The sequence below is a fragment of the Microchirus variegatus genome (genome assembly GCF_963457635.1).
Source record: "Microchirus variegatus genome assembly, chromosome: 20".
NCBI lineage: Eukaryota > Metazoa > Chordata > Actinopteri > Pleuronectiformes > Soleidae > Microchirus > Microchirus variegatus.
Genome location: NC_139821.1, coordinates 11,820,910 through 11,837,070, shown reverse-complemented (window position 1 = coordinate 11,837,070; position 16,161 = coordinate 11,820,910). Strand labels below are relative to the sequence as shown.

The window sequence follows — 16,161 nt, the reverse complement described above, 5'->3', positions numbered from 1 at the left end:
ACCATTGCAGCAACACCCACTGGATGGAGGCACGAGTTCGTACTGTGGTGGGAGTTGTAGTTTTCCTGTCGGTAAAAACCACAGGGTAAAGAACAGGAAAAGACTACAAATAACATCTGCTCTTCAAGATATCGCGATGGTTTGTTTTCTCGCGCAGTGACAGTGTTAGGGCTTGCTGTCAGACTAGCTTGTTTGGCTAAGTCGCAATTTGGTTTGTTTTTTCCTGTCAAACTTTTCAGTTGACTTGTCTTTTTTAAAAACCAGCACGGTACTTTTCTGTGGACAGTAAGATACCGACTCAATTATTCAACCATGCTACAATTCCTGGTGAGTTAAACTGACGTCAACGTGCACAATATCGACATTGATAAAAGATGCTTGCGAATGTAGCTTAGCGTAATGATAAACGGCAGTCAGTACACATAACTAGTGTTGCTAGTTTTAGGCAAACTAAGCTTAAATGGTCAAACACCTCTAAATATGCTATTCACTTCTACTTAAATGACACGAATTAAATAAAAATATTACGAGTTTGCCAATTGTGGTATCTACTGGTTACATATTTCGGCCTTTAATGACAGTTTTTTCTCCTTCTTACCTTTCAGGCTGGCTTCACTCTGGGTAACGTTGTTGGGATGTACCTCGCTCAAAACTACGATGTGAGTTTATTTCTTCTCTTTTTTGCCTTTATTCGTAATCCACAACTGGAATTCAACAAGTTACTTTAGTTACCTGCGTCTCTCCCTCTGCCCCAAACTATGTGTGTTTAGAGAGGTGAACCGAAAGTTATCTCCCCTTCAGTGACCTACATTAGCCGCCATCTTATTTGGAACACATATTTAGACACAATCTATGCTAATGATGCTCAAAGTCAAACCTTTTCCTGAATGGCATTTTGCTGTATTTAGTTTAGATGATTGTTTAATTGGCCTGGATATGTGGGGATTTGATTTTGTCACATTTAGACCACAATGTATTGGGATTTACAATACTATTGTGATACTTGTAAGAGTATGCTTCAATTTCTTTACATTCATAAACATAGCTGGGAAGAGCCCTCTGTTCACGCATATCCACAAGCTTTCAGAAGATGTCCATGCAATCCACACTTTCGGTAAACTTACCGAGGAAAAGAAAAATCTTAAACAGGAAACAATGTTAAGTCATGCAATGCTGTTTCTTTCCCAGATCCCCAACATAGCCAAGAAAATCGAGGCTTTCAAGAAAGACGTGGAGGCCAAGAAGAAGCCCCCAGAGTGAGCCAAGAACAGACCAGCAATGCAGAGAGAAACTATTTATTTTAGTTTTGGTATAAAGAGTGTACATTTGGTGGAAGGACAGATTGTTTATACGTTTGAAAATGTCAGCAGTGCCTAAAACACCATTTATTTATCCCTTTGTATAGGCATGTTCAATTGTAGCCTATTTTTGTAAGATAGTAAAATAGTGGATTTTAAAACTGTTACAACTTACTTGTGAGATCACATTGTCCAATAGTGCCATGACAGACATTGCAGAATTGATCAAAGCACTGTTGAAAGGCCTTTTGTGTGATGCATTTTGGTGTTTAACCTTCATTATCTCCACATTTATGTGGACATCACAAGACCGAGTGTGCATTTGCTCCGGTGTTGAATTCCATTGAGATAAGACATTCTTCAACAAGTTTTTGAGCAGCCTTTTTTTTTTTTAATGGAGGTGCACATTTGAATCAGTTGGCTTACATTAAAGTTGATGAAGAAATTTTAAGTCGTCATGAATTTAGTAACATTTTACTGCTAATTTGCACTACAATAGTTCCAGCCCTCAAAACCTTCAGATTCAAATGTGTTATTACAAATCTGTCCACTAGACAGCACTACTGACAAGGCATTTTAATACAATCATTTTACGCTAATAATAAAATTCTGTTAACTTTGGCAGATATTATGATCTACTTTTTCTTCTTTCGCTTTGGTCCTTTCTTCTTTTTCTTCTTTTTATTTGCACTTGGCCGGCCAAAGCCTCTGAATTTCAGACAGTCCACCGCATTATGAGAAATATAGTAGACGTTCTCCATGGCTGCTGGGCTGAGGAGGTCCACCTCTTTCTTGGTCGGTTTGGCACTAGAAGACCTCTTTTTGGGTGACTTTGTCTTCTTGACAGGCCGAGAACTGTGGGACCTTGATTTCCTTGACTTGGTTGGCTTTTGAAGAAAATACAAGACGTCTGTTTAGGTTCAGTTCCTACACAATCGGCGTTCTACACAATGTGCCCTGAACTCTTTTTAATTTTTTTAATTGGAGCAAAATGTGCTTAATATACATACCATAGTGAAAACGTCAAGGTTACATCCAGGCGGACGAGGATTTCTACTGTAAAACAAAACATGTTAAAATAAGCAGCATATAAACATAGGAAACAAGATGCTTTAATGGACATATAATAAATAATGCTTTCTCACAACAGTGTAAGCACAAATTAATAATATATACATTTGTCTTACCAGCTCTGGAATTGGCACTTGTAAATGGCAACTGAATGGCTTCAACTCGGACAGCTTCAACAGCGATACCCCATTTGTTTTGTTTTTGTCCTGTTGTCATGGAGATGGAACATACTTGCTCATGAATGAGAGGGTTGGCCTCTTCCAAAAGCCTGCAAATTCCTATGTGGCATCCACAACACAGCAAGTGTTTAAATGCAAGACAAAAAGGTAAACAAAAATGAAATGGAAAAAATAAAGAGGCAAAAGGTCAGCCTTTTTTCAAGTCACAATTTTATTTTTGTTTTGAATGCAGTAGAAGTCATCACTCATGATAATGAAAAAGCCCTTGCATTCATATTGTAAAAGTGTAGTTTTGTCATTGCCGTAAACATTTAAATACATTCAGTAAATGTAAAACGACCGAGTCTCATGCAGAAGCTCTTGTGTGTATCATTCATGCATAATCAATAAATATCCACAAACATAAAAAGCACACCATTTCTGTCAGAGCAAGTCCAATATGGACACAAGAACGTTTTCAGTTGCGAGCAAGACACAACCTAAAATAGAAGTGCACAGTTAAATTATTGTTAGTGTGCGTGTGTCAATTTACTGCACATACAGTATGGTATCAAAAACAAGAGCTTTTTCCATTTCGTCAGGTATCAAAATATGGAGGTTTGTTGATCACCTGCATAGATTTGTTTCAGACTTTGCTTGATAAGCCTCCTGAGCAGCAGCACAACAGAAGCTTGGTGTTAACTGATACTTTCAGTAAAGTGCCAGGTGAAAGCAGAGTGGTGTGGCTCGTTCTTTACAAAGTACAAATAAATTGTAAACCTCATCCTGGTAGAACATAAATTGTTTAATGTGTAGCAGTGCTGCAGGATAGGAGGACATCGATGAATCAAAGCCCTTGAGATTGAAAATAGGGGCAGAAAGGTTAATTAAGGAGCAGAGCTACTCTGTAGAGATGAGGTGGACGATCATGCGGATAATGCGGGAGCCACGGGGACAGTTGCACAGGTCCATACTCGGGTTCCTGATCTTGTCCTCAAGCAGCTGGTCAAGCTCCCATCGCAGCTCCTTCACCAACTCGGCCACCTGGTTCAAACAGAGCCAAGTTCATTCACAAAGCCATATATAGTAGCTCCTAATCTCTGATTATTCATTAAAACAATATTTCTAAACTCTTATCATCATCTCACTGATGTTTTGATGATCACATTTGGTATAGGTCAGAATCACTCTGTCCAGAATGTATCCTCTACTACAGAAGCCACATTTGGAGGTGGTTAAAGGATACATGCGACTACATTCCTGATCTTCATGAACACAAACTGGATTAGAGAGCACTGCCACACGTTACGTCCCCTGATCCACAGTTTTGTTTTTTTGCAGTCACTGCCACAAAATTAAAAACTTCCATCACTGGTTAAAACTTCTTACATGTTACAGCAGCAAGAGTAGGGCATTAATGCACCTGTACACTGTACAGTCAGAGTCGTTAAATACATCTTATCTTACAACTATTCATATGTAATGAGGGGAGACAGTCACTGAAAACGGATGTCAACATGAGGTCTGTATGGGGTGTTACCCAATTTCACACAAATAAATATATATATTTTCTCTGACCTGATGAGAAGCAGCACCAAATCTGATCCATCCATCATCCAGGCTGATGATGAACTCTCCCTTGTGCATCTGCACGTTGACCTGACCACCTCCAAATAGCACAAGCGGGTAAACAGAGACCATGCTGCAGTCCCTGATGAAGACGCGGCTCGTTTTCACCTTCTCGTGGTAAACCAGGTAGGAGCTTCCGTAGTGACGAACCTGGAACACCAACAACAGTCAAGGAATTTGTTTTTCTTCACTTCCTTCATACACATGGCCCCATCTGTGCGTCTCCGTCTCACCTTATAGTTCACAGATGAGGGGTGTATGTAAACACCGCCATCATTCTTGGTCATGAAGCGAAGCTCGTTGGCTTTAGGTTGCATCTTCATTGCTCCTGTGCTGGTCATCTGGTAATGCCCCTGCGGCTCTATTACCTACATCACAGCATCAGAGTGTAAAGTCAAGCCAGGATGTTGTTTTTCATCAAAACAACAGTGAGACTGAATATCTACCTGGACCACGTTGGGATAGAGGGCAGCACACAGCATGGCGGACATCAGACGGAGGTTTTCTGAGTTCAAGTTTCCCTAGAAAGTGTGGACAGATATGTTATTAATCATTATCACATTTTCTCCTACACCAATACTAGAAAATGTATGTTTTTTGTACATTTACTGTGTGTGTGTTACCTCAGGACCAGTAGCCTCTAGAACACCATCAGTGCCATTAGACGACATGCGCTCGATCACCCTGGCCCTCAGTCCTTCCTTGATGAAGCCAATGTCAGACAGCAGCTCAGCAAACTGCCTCTTCAGACTCGCAATCTCCTACAAACATCACATTACACAAATAATTACACAATTTAACCTTTTTTGTTGTGAATTCTGGGGTACAAGGTAAAAGTTGTAGTCTAAAATACATCAACATTGACAAATAAATAAATACACACTGTTGTGCAGTGCAGTTGGCTGAACAAGAGCTCTACAGAAACCACATTACACATTTATAGAAGAGAAAAGACAAACAGCAGCGTCTGACCTGTAATGCTCGCCAGGACAGAAAGTTTTCTCTGCAGTAAACAGAACTGGCCTTGTAGCCATTCTTTGCCGCACGACACCATCCCTGCAACAGAGGGGGAAATACATCACACTGAAAAAAACATGCTGTATCCAAAGGCTCCATCAACATCAGTGTTTTTGTGTCATTTGTCCACACAAATAACCCCAGTACCTACCTTATATGCATTTAACAAAGCAACATGATCGCTATTGTTCCCTGCGAAGGCAAGTTTCTTCTCATTGGCTTCCTCTCGCTTATCCCAGGGAGACACCTGGAAAAAAAGGCGAACCACGACAAAATATAGAAACATAAAATTTCCATAAAGTAAGACACATTTAGGTCACATATTACATATATTGTGAAGATGAAGGAGCTAGTTGAGCAGCTTTACTCTTCATTTGATAAACATGTTGCTGTAACATTGTTGATCAGGAAATCATTTTTGTGTTAACAATAAACAAACATTGCTACTTGGTTTCCTTACAAATGGTGATTTAAGGGCCAGACTGGCAGCGATGGTGAGCGTTGGGTCGAGGCAGCGGAAGATGGCTCCGAACAGCATGAGCTTCCCAATGCGCACATCAACAGGCAGAGCGGCCAGGTGGTAGCCCAGCGTGGTCAGGCTCTCTTCAGCAGTTAGAGCTCCGAGTTCCTGCAGGCGCTGTTTAGCTGCGTCCAAGCTTTCCATAGCCGGGGGTTCGATGAGCCGAGAGACAACAGACTCCAAATTTTGCTCAGCGAACACTTCCAGGATTTTGATTCTGTCAGAGAGATTAAGGGATTGTAAATACTAGCATGATAAACAACTGCTTTGCTATTCACTGACAGGTATCACAGGTAAAGCCTGGCAGGATTAGACAAATCCCAAGTTTGGACATATTCTCATGCAGTATTTCCAATCATGAATCCTGTGTATACCCTTGTCATACACAAAACTCTATTATTGGCATTCACAAACAGCAGTACGGTTGCACCGTGCAAAGAGTAAACAGATGGATTTACCGCAGACAGAGCTGCTCCAGAGGCACTCTCTGGATCTCAGGCAGCTGTTGTTGAGCCAGCTGGTGTTGGAAGCAGTGGCTGGTGAAGAGGTGGAAGCAGACCCCCGAGGCCACACGCCCCGCTCGTCCTTTCCTCTGCACCGCGTTGGCCCGGGACACCCACGACTCCTCCAGGCTCTCCATGCTTTTAGATGCATCGTACCTTAATAAGAAAAAGGGTAATATAACTTCACATCTGTTGTCAAAAGTCACCAGCAGAGCAAATGTTCACGTTAGCTAAACATTTAGTTACCCTTTCTCCTTCATTTTGCCAGAGTCGATAACATATACCACGTCATCGATGGTTACAGATGTTTCTGCAATGTTGGTGGAAATGATGATCTTTGTGACGCCCTCTGGTGGACGACTGAAAACTGCCTCCTGCTCCTCATTGGACAGAGATGAGTGAAGAGGGTACACCACACACCTGAAGTGGGGATGAACACTCGAGGATGTTAACATTCGACAAATGGCTTGTGTTCATTTCTTACTTAGTTTAAAGGTCCAGTGTTTAGGAGGGTTCATTGACAGAAAATGTATAATTATAAGTATATTTGGTTAAGAGTATTAAACAATATTAAATATAAAAATCGTATGGTTTTCATAGGCTTAGAATTAGCCTTTCATATGTACTTAAACTTAAAGATTAATCTGTAAACAAAGAAGAACTTACCATCTATGAACTGTGAATATGACCTTACATTTTACAACCAATAAATAATATTATATAAATAATATTTGAAACAGCTCTATCTATGGGAACTTTAACAGAATACAATAACATTTTTGTAGGCGTGTGTATTCCACCATAGTTCCATCATATTTGGGAAATAAAGGGGTGATTGTGTCCTTTAATTCTAGAAATATGTAAGATTCTTAATACAGTATATATTACAAAACTAATACATATAAAATAAATAATTGTACAGCCTGGTGTTAACATATTAATGTGAAATTGAGCCGTATGTTGCCAACTCACTATACTCAGTCCAAGTTTTGCTTTCCAGGAAATTTAAATTTGCTCCGAAACTATCTGCATAAAATCTAAAATTCTCCTGAATATAAATTCTGATGTAATATGCATTGTAAAATGTAGAAGCATATCTTAAGGCACAGACCTGCTTGCGCCCCTGTTGTTGAACAGTCTGTTGGATTGGAGCTGTTCATAGAGCATCTTGATCTCAGCCAGGCCAGGCAAGAACACCAGCACCGCCCCTGGAGGCCGAAACATGGTATAGGTTCATAAGATTCAGCGCAGTCACTGGGACTGGGCTGTGAGTATGCAGAGTATGTGCGTGGGTCTCACCTGGAGGGTAGTTGTGTTTTCCATTAACAATCCACTCCAGCAGGTTCTCCACCAGGTCCATGTTGATCTTGTCCAGGTCCATTGCAGCAAGGGTCTTTAGCACTGACTTCTTAGTATCTGCACAACAACAAATCAAAGTGTGAAATTAATGCACAGATATGCAGCAGCAGTTTATCCGACCCAGAAGCACATTATGATACTTATTGGCTCACCTGTGTATCTGATTGTGAGATCCTGCAGGCTGAGCTGCTGGTCTGGGATCGAGTCTTTGATAAAGTCCTTCTTACAGAAAGACGAGAAGTTCCACGAGTCATTAGACAAATCATCCTCCATGTCCCTCGGCTGTACCTTGCTTGTACGTCCACCCGCGGAAGAAGAGTTCTGTTTCCCTGAGCGTAAGTAAGGACTGCCATCGTCAATGACGTAGCTGGGAAAACAAATAACAAAAAAAAATAAAATAAAGATAGTCCAAGAAGCAGAAAATGTATTAAGTTCAATGATGTTTTGATTTATAACATACCCAGTTTTACCAATAGCATCTTCAAGGAAAAACTGGTCGACAGGAAACGTCCGCCCTGGAACAGAATTTCAATGAGTATGAACAAGTCAAAATTCCAAATGACACATGGGAAGAGTATAATGCAGGATTATTCTTTTTTGTACCTGGTATATGGACAGAAGGACTGTTGTAAAAATATTCAGAAAAGAGGCTGGCATTCAGTGTAGCACTCATGAGAATAATCTTCAGGTCTGGTCTCTGCTCAGTCAGGTCTTTGAGCACCAACAGCAGGAAATCACTGATGAAAATGAGAGAAGCCATTTAAGAAGGTTATCCATATTAGTGCTACAACAATCAACTGGTTAAGTATTCATTTTGAGTAAGATAATCCTTTATCAATATTTATCATTTACTGAAATACATTTTTTTATGAAATGGAACATTTTTCAGCAGTAAAACTGAAGAGCTCTGATTTGTGGACAAGGCAAACATTTGAGGACATTGCAATTTTGTGGTTTGTCAAACACTGTTTGAATTTCACAGATTAACCAATAATCTAATCAATGAGAGATATACAGTAACATTTGTCAGTATGAGGCAGAATTAAGATAAGTAGGATAATATGAACATGCACAATGAAAAGCAGGAATGTACACATTCTGCACAGTCTCACCTTTCCTCAGTGCGCTCGTGCACCTCATCCACAATAATGTGTGTGACGCCTTTGAGGTCTGTCTCACTCTCCAGTCTCCTCAGTAACACGCCTACAGTGCAGTACAGAAGTCTGGTGGCAGAAGACTGACAGAGAAGAGCAGTCATTATTTATTCATTACTACTGTTTTATTGATTTCTGTTCACTTTCCCAGAGCTTAAGATGTTTGTTAATTTTTCAAGACTTAACGGTTGATTGTGCTCATACCCTGACACTCTCCAGACGGATCTGGTATCCCACAGAGTTGCCAAGACACTCTGCACGCTCCTTGGCCACTCTCTGAGCCACGGAAATGGCAGATATACGGCGAGGCTGGGTACAGATTATGTTTGCGACTTGCTCTGCTGGGCCACGTAATGAGGCATCCAGAATGAACTGAGGGATCTGAGTGGTCTTACCACACCTGTAGAGATGTTAAAAAAAAAAAAAAACATAAAAAAAGATAATCCTACAGATATTAAGAGAAGGTTTTGTTTGACTTTTTCTTAAAACTCTCATGCTTAACTCTTGAATGTAAGCCAATCTCATTAAGCTCATCAGCTCCACACGTCTATCTGTTTTTTTTTAGCAAAGCAGTGTTTAGATCTCGTGTTGCCCAATGACATTTCTGTCTGACTAAAAAAACAGAGAAGTACCCAAGAAAAGTTTCAGAAGTAAATGCTAATGCTCAAAAAAATAAAAAAAATAAGAGTTGTTCAGCAGTTTGACAGAATAAATATGTTTTGCCCTGCCTGCCCCTGTACTGCTGCTGTATACACACAAACAGCCTGGTCTGGTATTGCGAGCCAGAGTCTATTGGCAAATACAAGCTACAAATAATGTTACTGATCCAAACAGAGGGCAGACAAATAACATCAGCAACATAAGAAAAACAACACAAGTTACAAACTACAGCTTAAAAAACAACATTTCCCCCCCATTTAAGACTGTGAAAATGCTAATACTGGGTATTTCTCTGAATGACCCACCCTGTCATCCCGCTGATCACCAGCATCTGACATTGCTCCAACTGGTCAAGGATGTGGTCTTTTTCTTGCCAAGCCGGCAGACTTTTCCTCTGCTCCAGCATGGACATGAAATTTTTTGATGACTGGATGAAAAGAAAGAGGAAAGAACAACACAAAATTAAAACATTGATTATGTGGTCAAGGAAAAAAAGAAAACAACACAGAACTTCTCTTCTTACCCTTTTCTTTTGGAAGTCGCGACACAGCTTGCGGTTTTCTTGCAGTGAGTTTTCTGTCTTTATGTTGTACCTATTTACCATCTTCCTCTGACTAACATAACTCTCGTTATTAACTAGAACAGCTTGATGTTCTCGATCTCCATCCCTCTCATCCAGCTCCTCTGCCTCGCTCGTCTCTTTCACTTGAAAAACAGAAATGGCTGGTTTAATACACAAGCAAATACACATGAACTCATGAAATTGATGAAGACGGAATATAAATAAATGAATATTAAGTGTTTTTGACTCACAATCAGTGGGTCTTTGGTTGTTGGATGAAGCAGTCCTTCTGCTGTTAGTCTGATTACTACTTGTAGTACTACTCCTGCTTTCCTCCGATACTTTACTCCTCACATTCTTACTCTTGGGTATGGTGACAGAGGGTGGAGGTGGTGCCACCACAACAGGTGGTGGCGTACTGTATTTGTGGTGACCGACGGCCAGCAGTTCTTTCATGACATTTTCATCCTCGCACAAGGTGACCAGAGTATAAACAACAGGTTCGCTGCTCTTTGCTGCAGTGAATGCCTCTTCAAATAATCTCTCAGTCACACTAAGCCGCCCTGCAGCTCCAAAAGATTCATCATTGGTGCTGAAGGCAACTATTGGTGCCTGAAATGGGTATCGATTTCCTTTGGGGAAACGCACCTCTAATTCATACTCGGGGGGAGAGTAACTGCTAAATCCGGGTTTGCTCGGGCCCTCCAGGTCTGGGGAACCAGCTCCAGACCTGCCTTTGGTGGGAAGCTGGTGTTTAAATTTGCATCTGTTCCCAAAGCGGCAGCCTTGTCCTTTCAAGTAGAATTTGCACACATCACGGATGTCAACAGACTCTCCACCACATCGACTCTCAACATACGTAGCACTGGTGGCTGCCATGAATGAGGGGTCCAGGGTTACTGTCCACACTGTATTAGCAATACGCTCATTGAAACGCTCACCAAAAATAGCAGTTAGAGCCAGAGCCTCCTCCTGCCTCTGACTCAAACACTCATCCATAGGCAGTCCCTCAAGTCCATCAGGGGAAACTGCTTTCAGGCCAAAACGCTCACTAAAAACCTGTTGGAGGAGCTGTTCCAAAGTTGTTCCGAAATCTCCTCCACTAGACACCAGCGCCAGCTTACCACGCTCCCTGTCAAATCCATACCTAAGAACAGAAAACATTAGCAAACTCAGAGGGAGACAACAACATAAATTCATGTCAAACTTATTTTTTAGGCTTGTGACAGCATAACAACAAAGATTCAATAACTGTTAAAGGCGACAACATCCGAAATCTGCATTGACAATAAAGACTTATTACCTGCAAAGTTTGCCTATTGCAAATAAGGAGATGATCGGTTCAGGGGAAGGTCGTTCATCATCAGACTCAGGATCATATGACGGGCTTTCTGCCCTCTCCACCGGCTCATCATTAGTGACCCAAAACTGACCATCCTCTCTATGATCCAACTCATCATATTCCTCCTCTTCTCCGTCTGTATGATCTGAACCAGATTCACTGAGAGAAAGAGCACTGGTGTAAGATCAGGTGGACTTGAAATAGGTGGAAAAATACATCATCGTAAACAGCCATTTAAACCTTTTTTAAACACATAAATGCCTTCAGCCTAACCTGGGGAAACTAGGACGTACTTACTCATCAAAATCCTGAGTCTGCAGATCACGCAGTAGTTCCACAAGTTGCTTTTGGTTCTCATTAGTCATGAAGATCTTCTGCATAGGCATAGAGCTCACCTCCCGGATGTTGCCATCTGATGCCTTTGGGGATGGTCTGACTCTCGCCAGAGAACTTGGTAAAACCTTGACACTTCTCTTCTGAGAAGGAAGAGGTGGCTGACTCCTACCTCCCCTGTCTCTACCTCGACCCCTGCCCCCAGTATGACTGCCCCCACGACCTTGTCCTCTGCCAGATCTAGAGACAAACCAGAAAAGTAGAATGGAAACAAAAAAAACACGTGGGTAAGAGGATTAAATCAATAATAGATTGGAATATTTTGGTAATTATGTCCGCCACAGTTCAGATATACCTGCTGGAACGTGAGGGTCCAAAATCAAGGCTGAAGTCATCCTCGTCATCCCATCGACCACTTCCTCCTTTCATTCGCCCGCCTCCACCACCGCCACCACCTCCTCCGCCACCTCCTCTTGGCTTGTTAAATTTCCCCCCTCCTCGGTTTGGCTTCCCTCCTCTTCTCCTTGCACTCATTTTTCTATGAAAACACATGTGGGGAGTTTGATCAGATAAATTACATTTTAAAGTAATTGAACTTCAAAGTGTTATGAAAAACACCCTGGTGGGACCCAAGTATGACTAATGGCATGATACAAACATTTCAAGTCACAATTCTCCTGACCAAAATAATTGCAATTTGGGATACTTTTGCAATAATCCTAAAAATACAGTTGTTTTAAGATTCTTAAATGTAAATATATTTACACAACATTACTAAAAATAACAACATGTGCATTGTGTTGCTAAAATATTTAATATATTACATTACAAAAGCATTGTTGCACCGTTTCATGTTCAAAAACAGCATTTAGACATACAATATAGTATTAAAGTCTTGGGACATCGCCAGCTTTGACTGATCCTCCTTGTGGCACTTCAAAGTAAATCAGCAGGACTATATGTTGGGGCATTTGGTAACATATTCAAGACCCAAATTTAATAACATTAACAATTTTCCCATTTACTACTACCCTAAAACAGAAAATGTACCTACTGTGAGTGGGTAATATCAAATAATTTGGCATCCCATACAAGTGTATACTGAAAATCTGTATTATTGGACAGAAAAATGTAGTGAAAAAATAAAATAAAATACTCACGTTGTTTCAGTGTCTTTTCATAGCCTGCGGCAAAAATCTGTGAATAGAGGCAGGTGTATTCTCTCATTCCTGTGGGTATGTGATGAAGCTGCGAGTTACTGCACTGAACAACATCCACTGCAGTGAACAGAGTGAGAGTAACACAGAATTGTGAGGTGGCTCGTTCTAACACTTCAATTCATGTGTGAGCAATACACACACACACAGCGCTGGTGGCTACAATTATACAATCACACTGAACACGCAGACCGACAGCCTAAGCAGAACGACACGGTCGACTGCCTCACAGAGCGTTTTATCAACAAGTCACGCTCAACAGCTCACTACTCCTTACTGGGAATAAGGTCGCATGTCGTCGGGACTAATTTATCAGTCACTCTCAAGCACCAAACTTTTAGCTAAACAACAAGCTAGCAGGCTCACTCTGAAACGTTGACGATATATGTTAGCATTAGCTTAGCTTGAACAGACGTCTTTCCTCCCAGGCCACGTCGACATGGTCAAATACATACGAATGCCGTATAAAAAAAAACATGCATTGAGGTTTAGTGTAAAAGATAAAAGACAAAGGTTGATGGAGAAACTTCACCCACAGCTGTGTGTGCTCCGCACCGGCAGACTGCAGCTCTGTCATTGGTCCAAAATATTCTTGTTCCGGTGTTGCGCAGGAGTAATATGCACCCCCGCCGTGAAAAGCGCCCCCTAGCGTTCCAGCATAGAAGGTACGTAAAATGAACGCTGCCAGACAGAATGTCACAGAACATTCTAATTTCACTGATATGCAAAAAAATAACCACACTATCACAAGTATTTAAATGTTATTGGGCGAGAAGAAAAAACGTGTACCTTTTACGACTTTAGGTCGTGTTTACGAGCGCCCTTAGCCGTAACCATGGTAACAGTGTTTAGTGTCGAGCTGCGAGTACAACACAGTCAGTGGAGTGGAGTGGAGTGGAGTGCCTGTTAGAAGTTGTAAGGGCGACTTTATGGTTAATTCATGCAAAACAATTCAAATGTAAACCATTGAAAATGCTCATATTTTTTCTTTTTTTTCATAATTTGTCTTTTTTTGGACCACTGAAAATGAATGTTCGGCACCTTCCTTTGATCTATGTTGCGCGTGGACCAAAGTCAACGGTGTGAATCCTCATCGGAGACAACGGAAGGCCAAGAAGAGAGAACATAAGATCAGCTGTAACACATCAAACTCAACATTCACTGGACAGTTTCTGCCTGAAATGCACACTTTATATTATAGTTAAATCAACAATAGCTTATGCCACTTCAACAACATTTTTTTAAAACGACTGGAAGCTGTTGGAGATGTCAGGTGGGCCTCTAAATCTGAAGATTTGATTTCTTTCTCTCTCACACACACACAGTTTGGTTTCCATCACTTCAGAGGACATTACATTGACTTGCATTGATTTCCATCAGACTCTTCTGGCTTCACCCTAACCATAAAGTCTTCACTATAACATTTGATGAATCCAGTTTATGGGGACTTGCTTTTTGTCCCATAAGGAAGACAAGTCCCCATAATGTGACTGTATAAACAGATTTAGGTCCCCACAACGTGTGTAATACCTGGTACACGCACAAGCTTGTGAGACACAAAACATGCCCTAACCCTTTACCCTAATAACCTATAATAATCTAACCTTGACATAAAGTTACATCTAACCTTAACCTTAAAACCAGATCTTAACCCTCAAAAAGCACATGTTCACACACTGTTGTACAGATAACTTAAACCTAAACTTCAAACCCTTAAAATCAGATCTTAATGTATTGAATGTGGCAGAATGTTCTCACTCACACTGTGGTTTCTAAGTTGTTTTGTGCATACAAAGATATACGTACACGTACATAAACGCATTATTTTGTTTTACTTTCATACATATATATATATATACCTAAGATAAAAGCAGAATTATGACATGTCTATAGATGCTTGAATTTGAAATACTGTGTGTGTTTGCAGTGGAAGCTCTGATAAATGTGTCCTACATTTTTCCAAACGGTGACAAATACGGTGAGTAATGATAACCGATGAAGTGAATCATAATATTTTAGTGTATTTTAAAAAGTCTGTGACAACCTCTCCTTCTCCCACAGAGGGGGGGAGTGGCAGGTCTGCGTCTGGAGCAATGGTGAGGAAAGGTGTTGGTAAACACACCTCAGCAAACGGGATCATATACACAGGAGAGTGGCAGGAGGACAAGGTATGAACACGTGCAAATGGCTTGTGGATGTGAAACGTAATTAGAGCAGCGGGCGAGTTGTGTTCCCTCTGTGGTTTAGTCATACGTCATGCTCTGTCACTCTCTGTGCTCGTCACCCACCGACACCAGATGCGTGGCAGAGGGACCCTGCAGCATCCCTCTGGAGCTCGCTATGAAGGAGAATTCAGTGACAACATGTACCACGGCACAGGGACGTACACCTTCCCAGATGGCTCTTCTTACAAAGGTCACTTTTGTCACAACAGGTATTCAACAGAGTTTTTATGTGATGTTTTTACATGTAGTTCAGGGCTCTTTAATTACCTGAATACAGGAGCAGCAACATAGCTCCTGTCAGCAGTGGTGTGCACAGACATTTGGGAGGGCAGGGGTGAAAATTAAGGGCACCTACTGCTTGCCAGTAGTACATAATTCCCGTATATTCTATACGTGTATACTTGTCTTGGTGCAGCTGCAGGGTTAGTATAAATGCCTTAGTTCAACATTTGATGTATTTTTTCCTAGCATATTAGTTTTCGGTTGTTTTTTAAGTTTTGCGATGACCTAGCTGACATTGTGTTTCTAGGTTGGAGGGAAAAGGCGTTTACACCGACTCACATGGACGGGTTTGGATGGGAGATTTTCACGGCAAAGCAGCTCTGGGCCTGAGGATGCAGCACACTTAGGGAAGCCATGCTACAGCGTTTTTATGTCTTGGATTGTACTTATTAATTCCTTCGTCACGTGATGCATTTACTGTGTGGAGAGCAGACAGAAAGACCCATGTTCTTGCTCAAAAACGGCCTTCTTTTTTAAATGCTTGTGAGAGTTGAGCTACATTACAACTACACAAATCTGAAATAAACTGTTTTTTTTTTTATATTGCATACTTTTTGTTTGCTTGCTTACAGATATTCCCCAACATTTCTTCTTTTCCCCTGTTGCAGTTTTACTGCCAGCCCATCGCAAGGGGGACATATGCTCACATTCACACATGCGACAGATGTACCCTGTTGGAACATTGGCCGGAGGAGGTGTGTGATGTGATGTGAGTGGGTGGTCAGTTTGACCTTCGTTGTGCATGTTTGTGTGTGTGTGTGTACTCTCCCACCCACCGCACAACTTCCTCCACTAAAAAAATCCTTCACAAACAAACCACATTTCTTTAAC

At 41.2% G+C, this 16,161-nt stretch overlaps 3 protein-coding genes across 3 annotated transcripts; 1 reads left to right on the top strand and 2 right to left on the bottom strand.

Moving 5' to 3' along the window:
* Positions 1-170: 170 nt before the first annotated feature.
* On the top strand, positions 171-1,919 carry stmp1 (short transmembrane mitochondrial protein 1). Its single transcript, XM_083907011.1, has 3 exons — positions 171-327; positions 606-659; positions 1,189-1,919. Exons 1-3 carry the CDS (start codon positions 313-315, stop codon positions 1,258-1,260), a joined length of 141 nt encoding a protein of 46 aa, XP_083763137.1. The 5' UTR covers positions 171-312; the 3' UTR covers positions 1,261-1,919.
* Positions 1,915-3,164, bottom strand: smkr1 (small lysine rich protein 1; the record flags this gene model as incomplete). The annotated part of the gene is made up of 2 exons (XM_083906805.1): positions 1,915-2,185; positions 3,159-3,164. The coding sequence occupies 2 exons, from the start codon at positions 3,162-3,164 to the stop codon at positions 1,934-1,936; spliced, it is 258 nt and encodes an 85-aa protein (XP_083762931.1). The 3' UTR covers positions 1,915-1,933.
* Positions 2,701-12,140, bottom strand: dhx57 (DEAH (Asp-Glu-Ala-Asp/His) box polypeptide 57; the record flags this gene model as incomplete). The annotated part of the gene is made up of 23 exons (XM_083907004.1): positions 2,701-3,571; positions 4,106-4,306; positions 4,390-4,524; positions 4,603-4,677; positions 4,780-4,917; positions 5,129-5,212; positions 5,325-5,420; positions 5,634-5,910; positions 6,152-6,352; positions 6,443-6,616; positions 7,308-7,404; positions 7,496-7,612; positions 7,708-7,922; positions 8,016-8,070; positions 8,159-8,292; positions 8,668-8,792; positions 8,914-9,109; positions 9,675-9,796; positions 9,893-10,074; positions 10,183-11,078; positions 11,235-11,432; positions 11,571-11,846; positions 11,962-12,140. 23 exons carry the CDS (start codon positions 12,138-12,140, stop codon positions 3,428-3,430), a joined length of 4,317 nt encoding a protein of 1,438 aa, XP_083763130.1. The 3' UTR covers positions 2,701-3,427.
* Positions 12,141-16,161: the final 4,021 nt, after the last annotated feature.

What these genes read in the sequence shown, in the direction of transcription:
- stmp1 (XM_083907011.1), top strand. An exon ending in ACCTCGCTCAAAACTACGAT is followed by an intron (nt 660 to 1,188) that starts GTGAGTTTATTT and finishes TTTCTTTCCCAG; the next exon opens with ATCCCCAACATAGCCAAGAA.